A 13,683-nucleotide genomic window follows, 5' to 3' on the forward strand; every position below is an offset into this window, starting at 1 on the left:
TGCCAGCTTAGGCCCACTCCTGGTAAGATGACAGGCAGACATTCTCTGAGGGGTCCTGGATTGTGAGAGGATGCAGGCCAGGCTGAGGGACACCCCACCTCACCCCCTGTGCAAGAATGTCGTGCACCAGGCCTCTAGTTAATGTATAAAACTCACTAATCAAATCTCACATTTAGCTTTTGACCATCACAAAAATCTGTAAGAAGGCAACAAAATAATGAATAAACAAAATCTGTACTTATTTTCTTAGTAATATTTATAAAACCTCAAATGGTAGAAATAACAAATTCGTAGAAGACTTCATAGTAAAAACAAAACGAAACCTCAAACTTCTTTAGGTCATAGTAACTTACCTCTTAGAAGTAAAACTTCTTTCCAGATCCTTATTGTGAACTAGTTTTGTATCCCCAAATTGCCATGACGACTGTAGATCACACCTTACATCAAGCCGGCACTGATTAAGAGTGTCGTGTATGAAACTATACTCTCTAGTATTGGTGAAACAAGATGACAAGTAAACTAAAGATAAAGAAAAGGGCAAGTGGTTTGCGTTTAAAATTACATCCTTGTACAATGACAACTGAATATCTGATATATGACACAAAATAAATCAAATACTTGAGATTTTTCCTTTCTTCTGCTTGTTTTGGGTTTATCCCGTTACTAGAGGCCAGATGCACAAAATTTGCGCAAGGGTAGGCCTTCCTTCCCCTGACTGCCGGCCCCGGCTTCCCTCTGGCTGCCAGCACTTGGGACCTGGGCTTCCCTCTGGCTGCCAGCACCCAGGCTTCCCCCAGTTGCCAGCTTCCAGCAGCCAGTCCCACCCCCCGCCTGTACCTGCCTTGGCCTGGCATTGTCTCTTGGCCTGGCATTGTCTGCATCTGTTGCCACTTCTCCCTTCCCCCTCGATTGATTGGTGGCCTGGGCCTCCCTCTGTGGGGTGATCGTGGGGCGATGGTGGGCCCTCCTGACCAACCACATCGCACCCACCTTGGCTGGCCAGTCGCCAGTACGTCCCATAACATGGTCGTCCAGATGGTCATTCTGCTGTTTGGTTGATTTGCATATTACATTTTTTTTTTTATTATAGATTCTTTTTCTAATTTCTTAAGATAGAAGCTTAGATGACCTTCCCATTCTCTAATGTAAGTACTTAGTGCTGCAAATTTGTGAGCAATGCTCTGTCCCTCAAATTTTAATATGATGCATTTTCATTTTTATTCAGTTTAATGTTATTTTTATTTTCTCTTGGAATCTCATGAATATTTAGAAATATGCTGTTTACTTTCCATGTGCTTGGAAACGTTAATTTCTAGTTTTCATGTGGTCAGAGAATATATTTGTATGACTTCAATTCCCTTAAATGTGTTAAAATATGTTTCATGGCCCAATGTACTATCTTGAGTATCAAATGGCAGCTTAAAAAAATATTTCCTCTTCTGTGTCTGTGCCGATTTTCTGTGCCAGTAGTTCTATCAATGGTTGGGAGAGGAAAGCTAAAGTCTTTATAATTCTGAGTTTGCCCCTTTCTCCTTTCAGTTCTATCAATTTTGCTTCATGTATTTTGAAGCTCTGTTGTTTGGTGAATACACATTTAGGATTGTTATTATCAGTGCTGTGACCCTTTCATTATTATGCAATATCCCCTTCTTTCCCTGGTTATTTTTGTCCCTCTGAAGTTTATTTTATCTGATATTCAACAGCCATTCCTGCTTTATTTTGATTGGTTGCATAGCCTGTATTTCTCCATGTATTTATTTCCAACCAAACTGTTGCACTGTATGTGAAATGGATTTGATAGTATATAGTTGGTTCACATTTTTTTTTTTTAAATCCACCTCGGTCTTTAGTGTATTTAGATAATTTACACTTAATATAATTAATGTTAAAGCTTAAACCTGCCATTTAACTGTTTATTTTTCTCTCAGCTACTTAATCCTGTTTCATTTCCCTGCATTCCTGTGGGTTACTTGAACATTTTTAAAATTCCACTTTTATTACAAAGTTTTAATTCTGATTCACATGAAGTTGCAATACACAGTGCAGAAAGATTCTATTAGCCCATTTACCCAGTTTCCTTCAATGGTAACATCTTGCTTCATAATTATCTTAAATATTTCCTCTATATTCATTGAGAATGTCAGAAAATGTTATAGTTTTTGATCCAACTGTCAAACATAATAAAAAACCTCAAGAGGAGTCCAGCTGGCATGGCTCAGTGGTTGAGCATAGACTTTTGAACCGGAGGTCATGGTTCGATTCCTGGTCAAGGCATATGCCTGGGTTTTGGGCTCAATCCCATTGTGGGGTGTGCAGGAGGCAGCTGATCAATGATTCTCTATCATCATTAATGTTTTTATCTCTCTCTCATTCTCCCTTAATCTCTGAAATCAATAAAAATATATAAAAAGAAAAGAAACCTCAAGAGTAGAATGATCTATAATAATAAAAGGGTGATATGCTAATTAGACAGGACAGCCGAACGACCTTTCAGATGTCCTTGAAGAAGCCAAAACTGCGAAGGTCAAGGCAGCTGCTGCAGCTGCAAAGGCCAGGCCAGTTGCACAAATTTCATGCATCAGGCCTCTAGTCTACTATATTTCTCTATATTTTTATTCTTTCTAATGTTCTCCCTTTTTCTTAATATTCACAGTTTCTTTCTTTTGTCATTTCTGTTTGGATAACTTTGTTTAGCCATTCTTTTCGGATGTATCTGCTGATGAAAAATTCTCAGTTTTACTTTTTTGGTGAATGTTTATTTCACTTCTCTTGAAGGATATTTTTTTGCTGGGTACAAAATGCTGGATTGACATTTTTATTCCTACACTTGAAAAAATGTTGGCCATTTCTTCTGGGCTCCATGATTTCTACTGAGAAATCTACTGTCAGTTAAATAATTTTTCTTCTATAGATAACATGTAGATTCAAGTTTCAAGATTTTTTCTGTACTTAGTTTTCAGAAGTTTGATTATGATGCACCATGACATGGACTTCTTGGTGTTTATCTTGTTTAGGGTTTATAGATCTTTCTGAATGTATAGTTTTATGTTTTTTGCCAAATTTGGGATATTTTCAGCCAATATTTCTTCAAATATTTTTTCAGCTCCACACTTTTTTCTTCTACTTCTGGAACTCCAAGGATAAAGATGTTAGGTCTTTTTATTATTATTCCATTGCCCCCTATTGCTCCATTAAATTTTTCAGTTTTCTCTATTTTGTTCAAGCTGGATAATTCTTATTGCTATATCTTCAAATTTGCTGATTCTTTCCAATATCTTTGCAATTCTTCTCTGGATCCCATCCAAATAAGTTTTTATATAAATTGTTGTATTTTTCAGTTCCAAAACTTATACTTGGTTCCTTATTACATTTTCCATTTATCCGCTGATTTTCTATTTTTAAAAATTTGTTTCAAGAGTGTTTATACTTGCTTGTCGAAACATCATTATGATGGCTGCTTTAAAAGTTGTGTCAGATAGCTGAAACCGGTTTGGCTCAGTGATAGAGTGTTGGTCTTCTGACTGAAAGGTCCCAGGTTCGATTCCGGTCAAGGGCATGTACGTTGGTTGTGGGCACATCACCGGTAGGGGGTGTGCAAGAGGCAGCTGGTCAATGTTTCTCTCTCATTGACATTTCTAGCTCTCTATCTCTCTCCCTTCCTCTCTGTAAAAAATCAATAAAATATATATTTTTTTAAAAAATCGTGTCAGATAATTTAAATATTTGTTTTATCTTTGCTGGCTTCTGTTGATGATCCTTTCTCATTCAAGTTGAGATTTTCCTGGGTAAGGTAAGTAATTTTTATATTACATTTTGGCCATGGCCAATGTGGCTCAGTTGGAGCATCATCCATTACACCAAAAGGTCACGAGTTCGATTTCTGATCAGGACAGAAACGTAGGTTGCGGGTTTGGGTCCTGGTTGGGGCATGTACAAGGAGCAACCAATGATGTTTCTCAAATCAATGTTTCTCTCTCCCTTCTTCTCTCTAAATAATCAATAAACATATCCCAGGGTGAGGATTAAAAAAAAAATACATTTTGGTCATTTTAGTGGTGTCAAGAGACTCTGGATTACATTTAATCTTGTTTTAACAAGCCTCTACTAAAACTGAACTGGTAGAAGAGTGTGCCAATAGGGAAATGGGGGTGCTGAATCTTCACAATCAGGCAGGGTTGAAGTCCTGGCTTTCCAATCCACTGATGCCCTGGGGGGATGCCCTGTTAACCATGACAAGGTGGTGCAAGTCCACTTTCTTACTCAGCCTCCACTGACACCATGGGAGGCAGACGTTGCCTTGTTACTGGTGGGTGTAATAGATTTCTATGTTCCCTACTTGGTCTACACTGACTCTAGTCCCAATGAGGAGCGATTCATCACCACAGGGCAGGCGTAGAAGTTCACTGACACTGCAAGGGCAGGGGATGGCAGGGAGGAGAACTTGTTGCTGCCACGAAGGGGACAGACATACATGGAAGTTTATGCCTCTACTTACTTTTGCTGACAAAGATATAGGGGCTAAGCTGCCCCCACCAACCTATTATTTTGCAGGAGTAGGGTTTATCATCAAATAGGCTTCTGCCTTCCTAGGATGTCCCTTTCCCAGTCCTTGGCAACAGAGAAAAGACTTTTCTTGGGACTTTTTGGGTCTGTGACAATTGGCATTCCTGAGTTGTGTGCATACCGTCTGAGACATGAAGGAAATAAAAGGAAAATCCAGAGAACTTACTCCTATGTCATTCTTTGATTCTCTGGGTCCCTAGTCAGTCTGTCATCTTCTCTCCAACTTTTGAAGTCTTCTTATATTTATGAAATCCAGTGTTTTTAGGTGTAGTTAGGAGGGATGGGAGACATGTCTATTCCATTTTGTGCACATGTGTGTGTAAGGCATTAAAGGCCCGACTTAAGCTAATTTTATAGTCAAAATAGAAAATAAACATAAACTAAGCAGAGAAATGTCGTAATAATAGTTATGAAATAACTTCGTCTTTCATAGAAATATTATTACCTTTCCCAGCTGTCGTCCTAATCTTGGGAATGGTAAATTTCTTCAAAGGATTGTCTTCTACACCAGAAATCAATAAAGATTCACTGGCTGAGTTCATTTTCCACAATGGCTTGTGTTTAGCAATCTCTTTTATTTCCATTTTTTTGGTGGCCTAAAATCAACCCAAAATTATTAAGCAAAAAGTCAATAAAGATATGAGGCAATGGCAATAAAATCATTTAAAAGTTCTTACATGGAATTAAATAAAGCTATATTCTTGGCCACAATGACAACAGGTTTCAATCTCAATTTGCCAGGTTAAATATTTATTTTGTAGTTTCTAATAGACTTTAACTCATGTAATTGGGTAATAAAAAAGCCTCTGTGTTACTGAAAAGCTTAATAACTACAAAACACCTGTGTGTGTTTTTTTTAACTAACATTTGTAAAATTCTTGCCAAATCCTCTACTTCTTACATTTTTTTTTTTTTACCTCTGTGAATAGACAATACTTTATAAATAAGAATCTCTGGAAGAACTTATGAAAGTTGTAAACCAATTATTGTATGGCTAACCCAACAAGTGATGGCCTAAAACAGTTATTCATTGACTGTTGTTCCTAAGTATCACTCTACAAATGGTTTAAGACATCATATATTGTCATTCTAGCAGTAACAAATTCCTTGGCTTCCCTCCTCGCTTCTTTTCCCAAACCCTCTCTCCCCTTCCTTACAATGAATTCACTTAAGGAATTCACTTAATTTGATTCTTAACCTTTCAAGTAGAATTCATATTGGATATCAAAAGAAAGCTATGGAGCCCACCACGTAAGTGTGAACATGTATTTTTCATACCATTTCACAATCTAGTTAGTTCATGAGCCTCCTGATAGCAAATGATTAGCTCAAACATTACATCATAATCCAAATTAAGAGCTGTCAAAATTCCACAGAAGGATCACAAAGGATAAGATTCTACTGAAGGCTCATGAAGGATTTCCCCCCCAATCCACCCTCCTCCTCCCTTTATGAAAGGTGAGCTTGCACTATCCCAATTAATCGTGGATCAGAATAGAAATAGACATCTCCAGGAAGAAAAGAAACTCAAGTCTTTCATCAAGCCACATTGATGGACACTAGTGGTGTTGACTTTTAAGAAGAATATACTGAAAAATCTACCAGCTCCAGAGAGAGCTACCAAGAATGTCATAGTCACCTGGTAGTTTTACAAGGGGAAAAAGGGAGAACAATTTATTAAAATGACTTATATGACAAAAAACAAAACAAAACACAAACTCTTCAATTAATCATGATCTATGCCTACCCCCCCCACAAAGGTATATGATCATAAGTTGAAAATACTTTACTTGAAGAGCTACATGCTGTAACAATCCTTAATATTACTTTTAAATACAGTTAAATTATATTTTCAGTAAAGGTGAATATTTCAGATATATGTCATTTTTTTCTAAAATGTTTCTCTAATAGTAATAAAGACAAGGAATTCACTTAATTTGTTCAGAAACACTACCTCAAATTAAGAATAAAATAAGGACACACATTATCATTGCTTCCTTTTAACAGTATGTGAGAGGTGCTCACAATGGCAGAATAAAAAGTATACAGGAACTAAAATGCTAATGGGAAAAGGAAAATGGCTTAGGAACTTCTAGGAGTGAGAAAGAAAGTAAAAGAAAGTTTAGACCTAAATACTACAGACAGATTAAGAATAAATTTTACTTAGAAAGGCAAGTGAACCAAATTAAATTTGGAGAAGCCACTAACTTCCTGTCCAGTGCATTACTCTGTGTGTATCATTCAGAGACTAATTAGTGGCAAAGGAATAAATCCCTTTATTGTCAATAGCCAAGTCAAAGGACTTTATACTCTCAAAGTCTATTTTAAAAGAATATTTGTACTGAGATTCCTAAGTCTATCATTAAAAGTTAAAGACCTAAATGCTTGAGACTTTTGGTAATAGATTAGAGATTACTAAATTAATCTGCAAAATCTTTTACCTCGTTACTATAAGGATCTTTAATAAGAGTACACTGTAAATAGAAATAAAAACAAAATAGTACGTGGTATTTCAACTGAACTTAAGAGAGTCCTATTAATTAGACTTAACTATCAGTTATGAAAAGGTTTTCTAATATAAGGCAACTTAGGATGACTTTAGATACACGAAGCATTATTGAGAAAGTTTTTTCAGCCCTCTTTCAAACTTTTACATTAATAAGCTTTTTAACTTACCTTTAACATCTCTAAAAATGTGCTCTCTCTTTAACAAAAAGAAACAATGCCTCGGTTTCAGGATTTTTTGGCAAATAATACTATTATGTTTTAACTTGTACTTACTAATGCCTTTTATTTGTGCCATATAATACTGACTTTCCACTTATTTCCCATCCCCAAATATACTTACGTAAAAAATGTCTATTGTTAAATTACTAAAATATTTTTGTAATTATGGTATGCAGATATGACAAAAATCATTCCCCTTCTAGTAATCTCAGGAAAGAGTTCCTGAAGAATAAATGATGAATAAATAATGCCCTTGGAACTTTAGTCACAAACACATAAATTCTGAGTTCTTGAGAGTTCTAAATACTTGAGACTAAGATTACTTCTTATAAGCAAAAGGGTAAATCAGACTATACGTATGATAAACTAAATATACACTTAGTGACATTAAGCCCACTAAGTGTATATTTATTTTATGTATATATATTTAGTCCAAATTTTTATTGGACAGATCAGGGGTTAGCAAAGTATAGCTTGTGGACCAAATCCAACCCACTACCTATTTTTTTAGGGCCCACAAGATTAAGTGATTGGAAAAAATCACTAATAATATTTAATGTCACTTAAAATTATATAATATTTAAGGGTCCATAGTTAATGGAACACAGACAGACCTATGGATGCTTTCCTATTATAAAGAGTAAAACTGAATAAATGTGACACAGACACTATGGCCCACGAAGACTAAAATATTTTCTATCTATCCTTTTACAGAAAGTTTGCCAACTCCTGCTATAGATGAAGCAACTAAGTGTCAAAGAGTTGAATCAATAAACATAGATCTCATGATATCCATTTCAGGGATTTCTCCTACACTCTCACTGTTGCAATGACCTCTACACTATATTCTGAATTTCATCCCTACCCACTTTGCTTCTCCCTATCCTGCTCAACAGCATTTAAATAGGCTCAAACCTGATCATTAAAAAAAAAACAACAACAAAATAAACAAAACCTGCCAGGGTCATATTTAATTTCCACCATCATTACTCTACCTAAACGGCAAGCTTCAGACATCCATGTCCACAACAGTCTCTCTCTCTCTCACATTAGAACACTTTTGGTTCAGAACTTACTTGGCCTCTCTACATTGGATACTCGGCCAATCAGCTCTTCCTGAGTTTTGTGACTTCATAATCCTGACTTTACAGCCACTTCTCAAATAGTACTTTCTTAAGTCTTTTGGTAACTCATCTTTAACTTGCCTTTATTATTGTTATAATTATTTTTTCACTTATATAAGAAAATAATAAAAATTAATTATTTTATCTTTGCAACCAATAAGAATAGAACCTAGTGGTTTTAATTTTCATTTCTTTTACTATTAGTGGAGACAGAGTCATCTCATTTACTTTTTTCTGTGAACCAATTGTTCCTTTTTCTCCATTTTTTTTTTTTTTTCCTAGAAGATGGTCTTTTAGTTACTGATTTGTAAAGACTCTATATAGAAAGTAGTTTTTAATTTGTCCTAAGTGTTCCAATAGTTTTATCTTTTATTTTTATGGCATTTTCCTCATAGCAGATCTTTACTTTTGGTGTAGTCTAATTTCTCAATCTTTTATTATAATGAATCTTTATACTATCATCAATAGTGTTTAAAAGTTCCATTTGCTCCACATCCCGATGAACACTTGATATTGGCAGACTTTAATTTTTGCCAATCTGTTAGGTGCAAATACTATCAATATTTTATTGTGGTTATTCTACATTTTTCTGATTTTAATGTCATTGGTCATCTACTGAGTATATTTTGGCCATTTGTGTTTTCACATCTGTGAAATGCCTGTTTAAGTGTTTTACTCACTTTTCTATGAGGCTGTTTATTCCATGTATTTGCAAGAAATCTTTTTGAGATACTAACTCTTCACCTATTACACATGCTGCAAATAATTCTCCCCATGTTTTAAACTTGTCTTTTCACTTTTTTGAACAAAAATATTTAACTTTAATGTAGTCAGAATTATAAAGTTTTCCTTCACATTTTGTGCTTTCTTTTTTTTTTTGGTTTTGTTCAACTTCAAGAAATAATTTTCCCAAAGGGCATAAAGACAATCCCCATATTATTTTCTAAAAGTTTTATAGTATAGCCATTCACCTTTAAGTCTTTAGTCTGCCTGAAATTCATTTTTGTCTAAGGTAAGTAAGAAGGACTCAATTCTTCCATGTGCATATCAAGCTTTCCTTGCCCCGTTTATCTAGGGTACCATCTCTGACATAAATCAGTTTTCCATAAAGGCATGAATTCTAGGCTCTCTGCTCTGTTTTATTGGTTGTGGTGTTTTTCTGCAACCCTGTATTATTACCATACTATAAATAAATCTTGATATATGTTTGGGTATAATCAAAAGAAAAGACAAATCTTGTTCTTCCAAAGCATCTTTGCTCTTACATACACATCCTAGATAATAAAAGTGTAGTATGCAAATTGTCCCTTCGACCGAGAGTTTGTCCAGGTGTTTGACCAGGGGGCAGGGGCCAGCTGGGGGAAGGAAGAGAGGCCCTGATGGCGGCAGGAGGCCAGGGTAAGGGAGGGAGTACCCAGCCGGCAGCTGCTAGGGACCCATCAGTGCACAAACTTAGTGCACTGGGCCTCTAGTTTTAAAATAAGCTTGCCTAACAAGAAACCATGTTTAGGTTTTAATTGGAATATCATTGACTCTACTGATCAATTTTGGAAGAAATGGCACTGCTATATTAGTCTTCCTATCTGTGAATATAGGATATCTCTACACTTATTCATGTCATTAGTATCTTTCACTAAAGATTTATAATTTTTCCCCATGAGGGTTTTACACATTTTTTCCCCTGAAGCCTTAAAAAAAATTTTTTTTATTGTTTAAGGTATTACAAATAGTAGTACATCTCTCTCTCTCTCTCTTTTTTTTTTCTTCCCCTCTGATCTCCCTACACATTTTAAAGTATTTATTCTAAGGTACTTTATAATTTTTCAATTACTACATGATATCTTTAAAAGTTACATTTTTATTCACTGCTATTATGTTTAAAATGGTGTTACAATAATAATAATAATAATAATAATAATAATAATAATAATAATGGCTAACATTTATTGCTAACTCTTACTAGGTACCCTTTATCTAAGTGAGTTAGATATATATCGATCAATTGAATCCTCATACTATCCCTAGGAGACACCCTTATTTTAAACTAGAGGCCTGGTAGCCGAAGCCAGTTTGGCTCAGTGGTAGAGCATCGGTCTGCGGACTGAAAGGTCCCAGGTTCAATTCAGGTCATGGGCATATACATTGGTTGCAGGCACATCCCCGGTAGGGGGTGTACAGGAGGCAGCTGGTCGATGTTTCTCTCTCATCAACATTTCTGGCTTTCTATATCTCTCCCTTCTTCTCTGTAAAAAAAAAAAATCAATAAAATATATTTAAAAAATAAAAAAATAAACCAAAAAAATAAAAAAATAAACTAGAGGCCTGGTGCATAAAATTCATGCACAGAGGGAGGATGTCCCTCAGCCCAGCCTGCACCCTCTCTAATCTGGAACCCCTCGAGGGATGTCCAGCTGTCAGTTTAAGCCCAATAACAGTGGGATTGGGCCTAAACAGTCGGACATCCCTCTCACAATCTAGGACTGCTGGCTCCCAACTGCCTTCCTGATTGCCCTTAACTGCTTCTGCCTGCCAGCCTGATCACCCCCTAACCACTCCTCTGCCAGCCTGTTTGCCCCTAACTGCCACCCCCTGCAGGCCTGGTCACCCTAACTGCCCTCCCCTGCCAACCTGTTTGCCCCCAACTTTCCTCATCTGCTGGCCTGGTCACCCCTAACTGCCCACCCCTGCAGGCTTGATCACCCCCAACTGCTCTCCCCTGCTGGCCATCTTGTGGTGGCCATCTTGTGTCCACATGGGGGTAGGATCTTTGACCACATGGGGGCAGCCATCTTGTGTGTTGGAGTGATGGTCAATCTGCATATTACTCTTTTATTAGATAGGATTAGTAAAGGAAGTGTAAGGATCTTAAATAATGTGCCAAGGGTACAAGTGTAGGAAGTGCTGAATTTGGAATTTAAAGCCAGATAATAATAAAGCTTTTTTCTCATTTCCATTTGCCTGAAAAATATTTTTCCATCCTTTCACTCTCAGTCTGTGTGAATCCTTTGTTCTAAGGTGGATCTCTTACAGACAGCAAATATATGGGTTATGTTTTCTTATCCATCCAGCTACCCTATGTCCTTTGGAATATTTAATCCATTTACATTTTATGTTATTAATAAGTACTTGTTTGTCATTTTTATTTTTAATGTTTGAGTTTCTTATTGTCTTTCTGTTTTGTCTTTTTATAGCAGTCCATTTAGCATTTCTTGCATTGCTGGCATGGCATTAATAAACTCTCTTATTCTAACATGGGATCCCTTGTAGGTAACTTTCTGTCTCTCTGGCAGCCTTTAAAATTCTCACTTTGTCATTGGTATTTGCCAGTTTAATTATGATGTGCCTTGGTGTCTGTCTTTTTGGGTTTATCTTGTTTGGGACTCTATGTACTTCTTGGTCTTGCATAGTTTTTTCTTCTTTTTTTTTCCTTGCCAATATCAGGGAAGTTTTCTCATTATTTCTTCAAACAGGTTTTCTATTCCTTGCTTCTCTTCCTCTCCTTCTGGTACCCCCATTATGCGAATGTTGTTTCATTTTGTGTTGTCCCAAAGCTCCCTTAGGCTCTCCTCTTGCTTTTTAAATTTTCCTTCCAGTTGCTGCTGTGTTTTTTCCTACCTTGTCTTCTAATTCGCTGATGTCCTCAGCCTCTTCTAGTCTCCCATTGTGTTCTTTATTGCAGCCTTGACATTTTTCAGTTCTCTTGGTTCCTTTTCATGTTTGTGACATTCTCATTCAGCTCCTTATAATTCTCATTGAGTTGTATTTTTCATTGAGTTGTGTGTATTTGTCATCCAGCTGTTTGAATATTCTTATAACCATTACTCTGAATTCTTTCTCTGATGAGTTATTTGCCTCAATTTCATTTAACTCCCTTTCTGGTGATTCTTCTTCTTTCCTTTGGGGATTACTTTTTTGTCTTCCCATTTTTTGCTGTAACATTTTAACTGTAGATCTGATTGCTTTGTTACACAGGTGGGCAGACTCAGCTTTTGCTGCTGTTCCCATGGTTGGATACACATGCCTCCAGTGGTGGCTCACAGGGGCACTTGCAGTGTGTTTGTCAGCAGAGTGTACTGAAACAAACTGAAGGGCCCTCGCACTGAAGCCACATGATTGCAATGTCTGTGGGAAGGTATCCCAGAAGAGGGAATTCAGAGTTTCTACAGCCCAGCAGTGCACCCATCTGTATTAGTGTGCGCCCATCTGGGGCTCACAGTGGTGCCCAAGGGCTGCCTGTGGAGCGGTGGGCTTGGGAGGCCTGCATGCTGGAAAAGCATGTGACTGCAGTGTCCAGAGTTCTGCAGCTGTGGGATGGGAAGACTCAGTTTCTGTTGCTGCGCCTGCGGTTGGATACACACGCACTCCCAGTGGTGATTCACAGGGGCACCCGCGGTGTGTTTGCCAGCGTGGTGCACTGAAGAACTCTGAAGGGCCCTGGCACTGAAGCCACACTATCGAGGTGTCTACGGGCAGGTATCCAGGATGAGTGAGTTCAGAATTTCTACTTCCAGGGGAGTGTGTCCTTCCACCCAGTGGTGGTTCACAGCGGTTCCTAAGAGCACCCTGCAGATCAATGGGCTCAGGGGCCTGCTTGCTGGAAATGTGCGACTGCGGCAGTGCATTTGCTGGTGCAGAGCTCTGATGCACTCTGAGGGGCCCTGGCGCTGAAGTTGTGCCGCTGGGGTGTCTGAGGGCAGTTATTCAGGAAGAGGGAATTCAGAATTCCTACTGCAGGGCAGCGTGCCCTTGTCTGTACAAAATCATACTCAGCGGGGGCTCACAGTGGCTCCCAAGAGCAGCCTGTGGAGTGCCCTGGAAGCCTGCACGCTGAAAACGTGCATGTGTGACTGTCGTGTCCGGAGGTCTGCCACTGGGGAGGAGGAAGTTGCACTCACTGCTGCGGGAGCAGTGCACCGTTGGGGGTGGAGGTCCCAGGGTCTGCAGGCCTGCAGGTGGAGCAGCAGGATTTTGGCTGGGGTGTCTGCTGGGTGGCAGGCAGGCAGTCTCCAAGGCCTGTCTGGATGATGGTGCTGATGAGTTCCTAGAAGAGGCTGCTCTCCCCTTCAAGATGGTGTGGGCTCTATGCCCGAGTCCCGTAGTCCGAGGAGTACCTGCAGCGGTGGTAGTCTCTCCCTGTCCATGAGAGCCGCTCTGCCAGCCCCTGCTGCTCCTGCTGGATTTAACTGTCCCTCCCTCACCCACACACACACCACACACATCCACACACTCTCCTTTCACCCCCTCACTCACTCACACCCTCTCCCACACC

The 13,683-nt window shown here is 38.3% G+C and overlaps 1 protein-coding gene across 1 annotated transcript in view; it reads right to left on the reverse strand.

The window, feature by feature from the left end:
- TEX15 (testis expressed 15, meiosis and synapsis associated) overlaps positions 1 to 5,153 on the reverse strand; it is a 50,569-nt gene extending 45,416 nt beyond the window's left edge. Inside the window, exons 1-2 of the mRNA XM_084876889.1 lie at positions 5,009 to 5,153; positions 354 to 519 (exon numbers count right to left, since the gene is read on the reverse strand). Coding sequence (XP_084733015.1) covers positions 354 to 519; positions 5,009 to 5,147 — 305 coding nt within the window. The 5' untranslated portion in view covers positions 5,148 to 5,153. The remainder of the gene's footprint in view (positions 1 to 353; positions 520 to 5,008) is intronic.
- Between the last annotated feature and the right edge of the window lie 8,530 nt (positions 5,154 to 13,683).

This window comes from Pipistrellus hanaki (genome assembly GCF_964339955.1).
Source record: "Pipistrellus hanaki genome assembly, chromosome: 3".
Taxonomy (NCBI): Eukaryota; Metazoa; Chordata; class Mammalia; order Chiroptera; family Vespertilionidae; genus Pipistrellus; species Pipistrellus hanaki.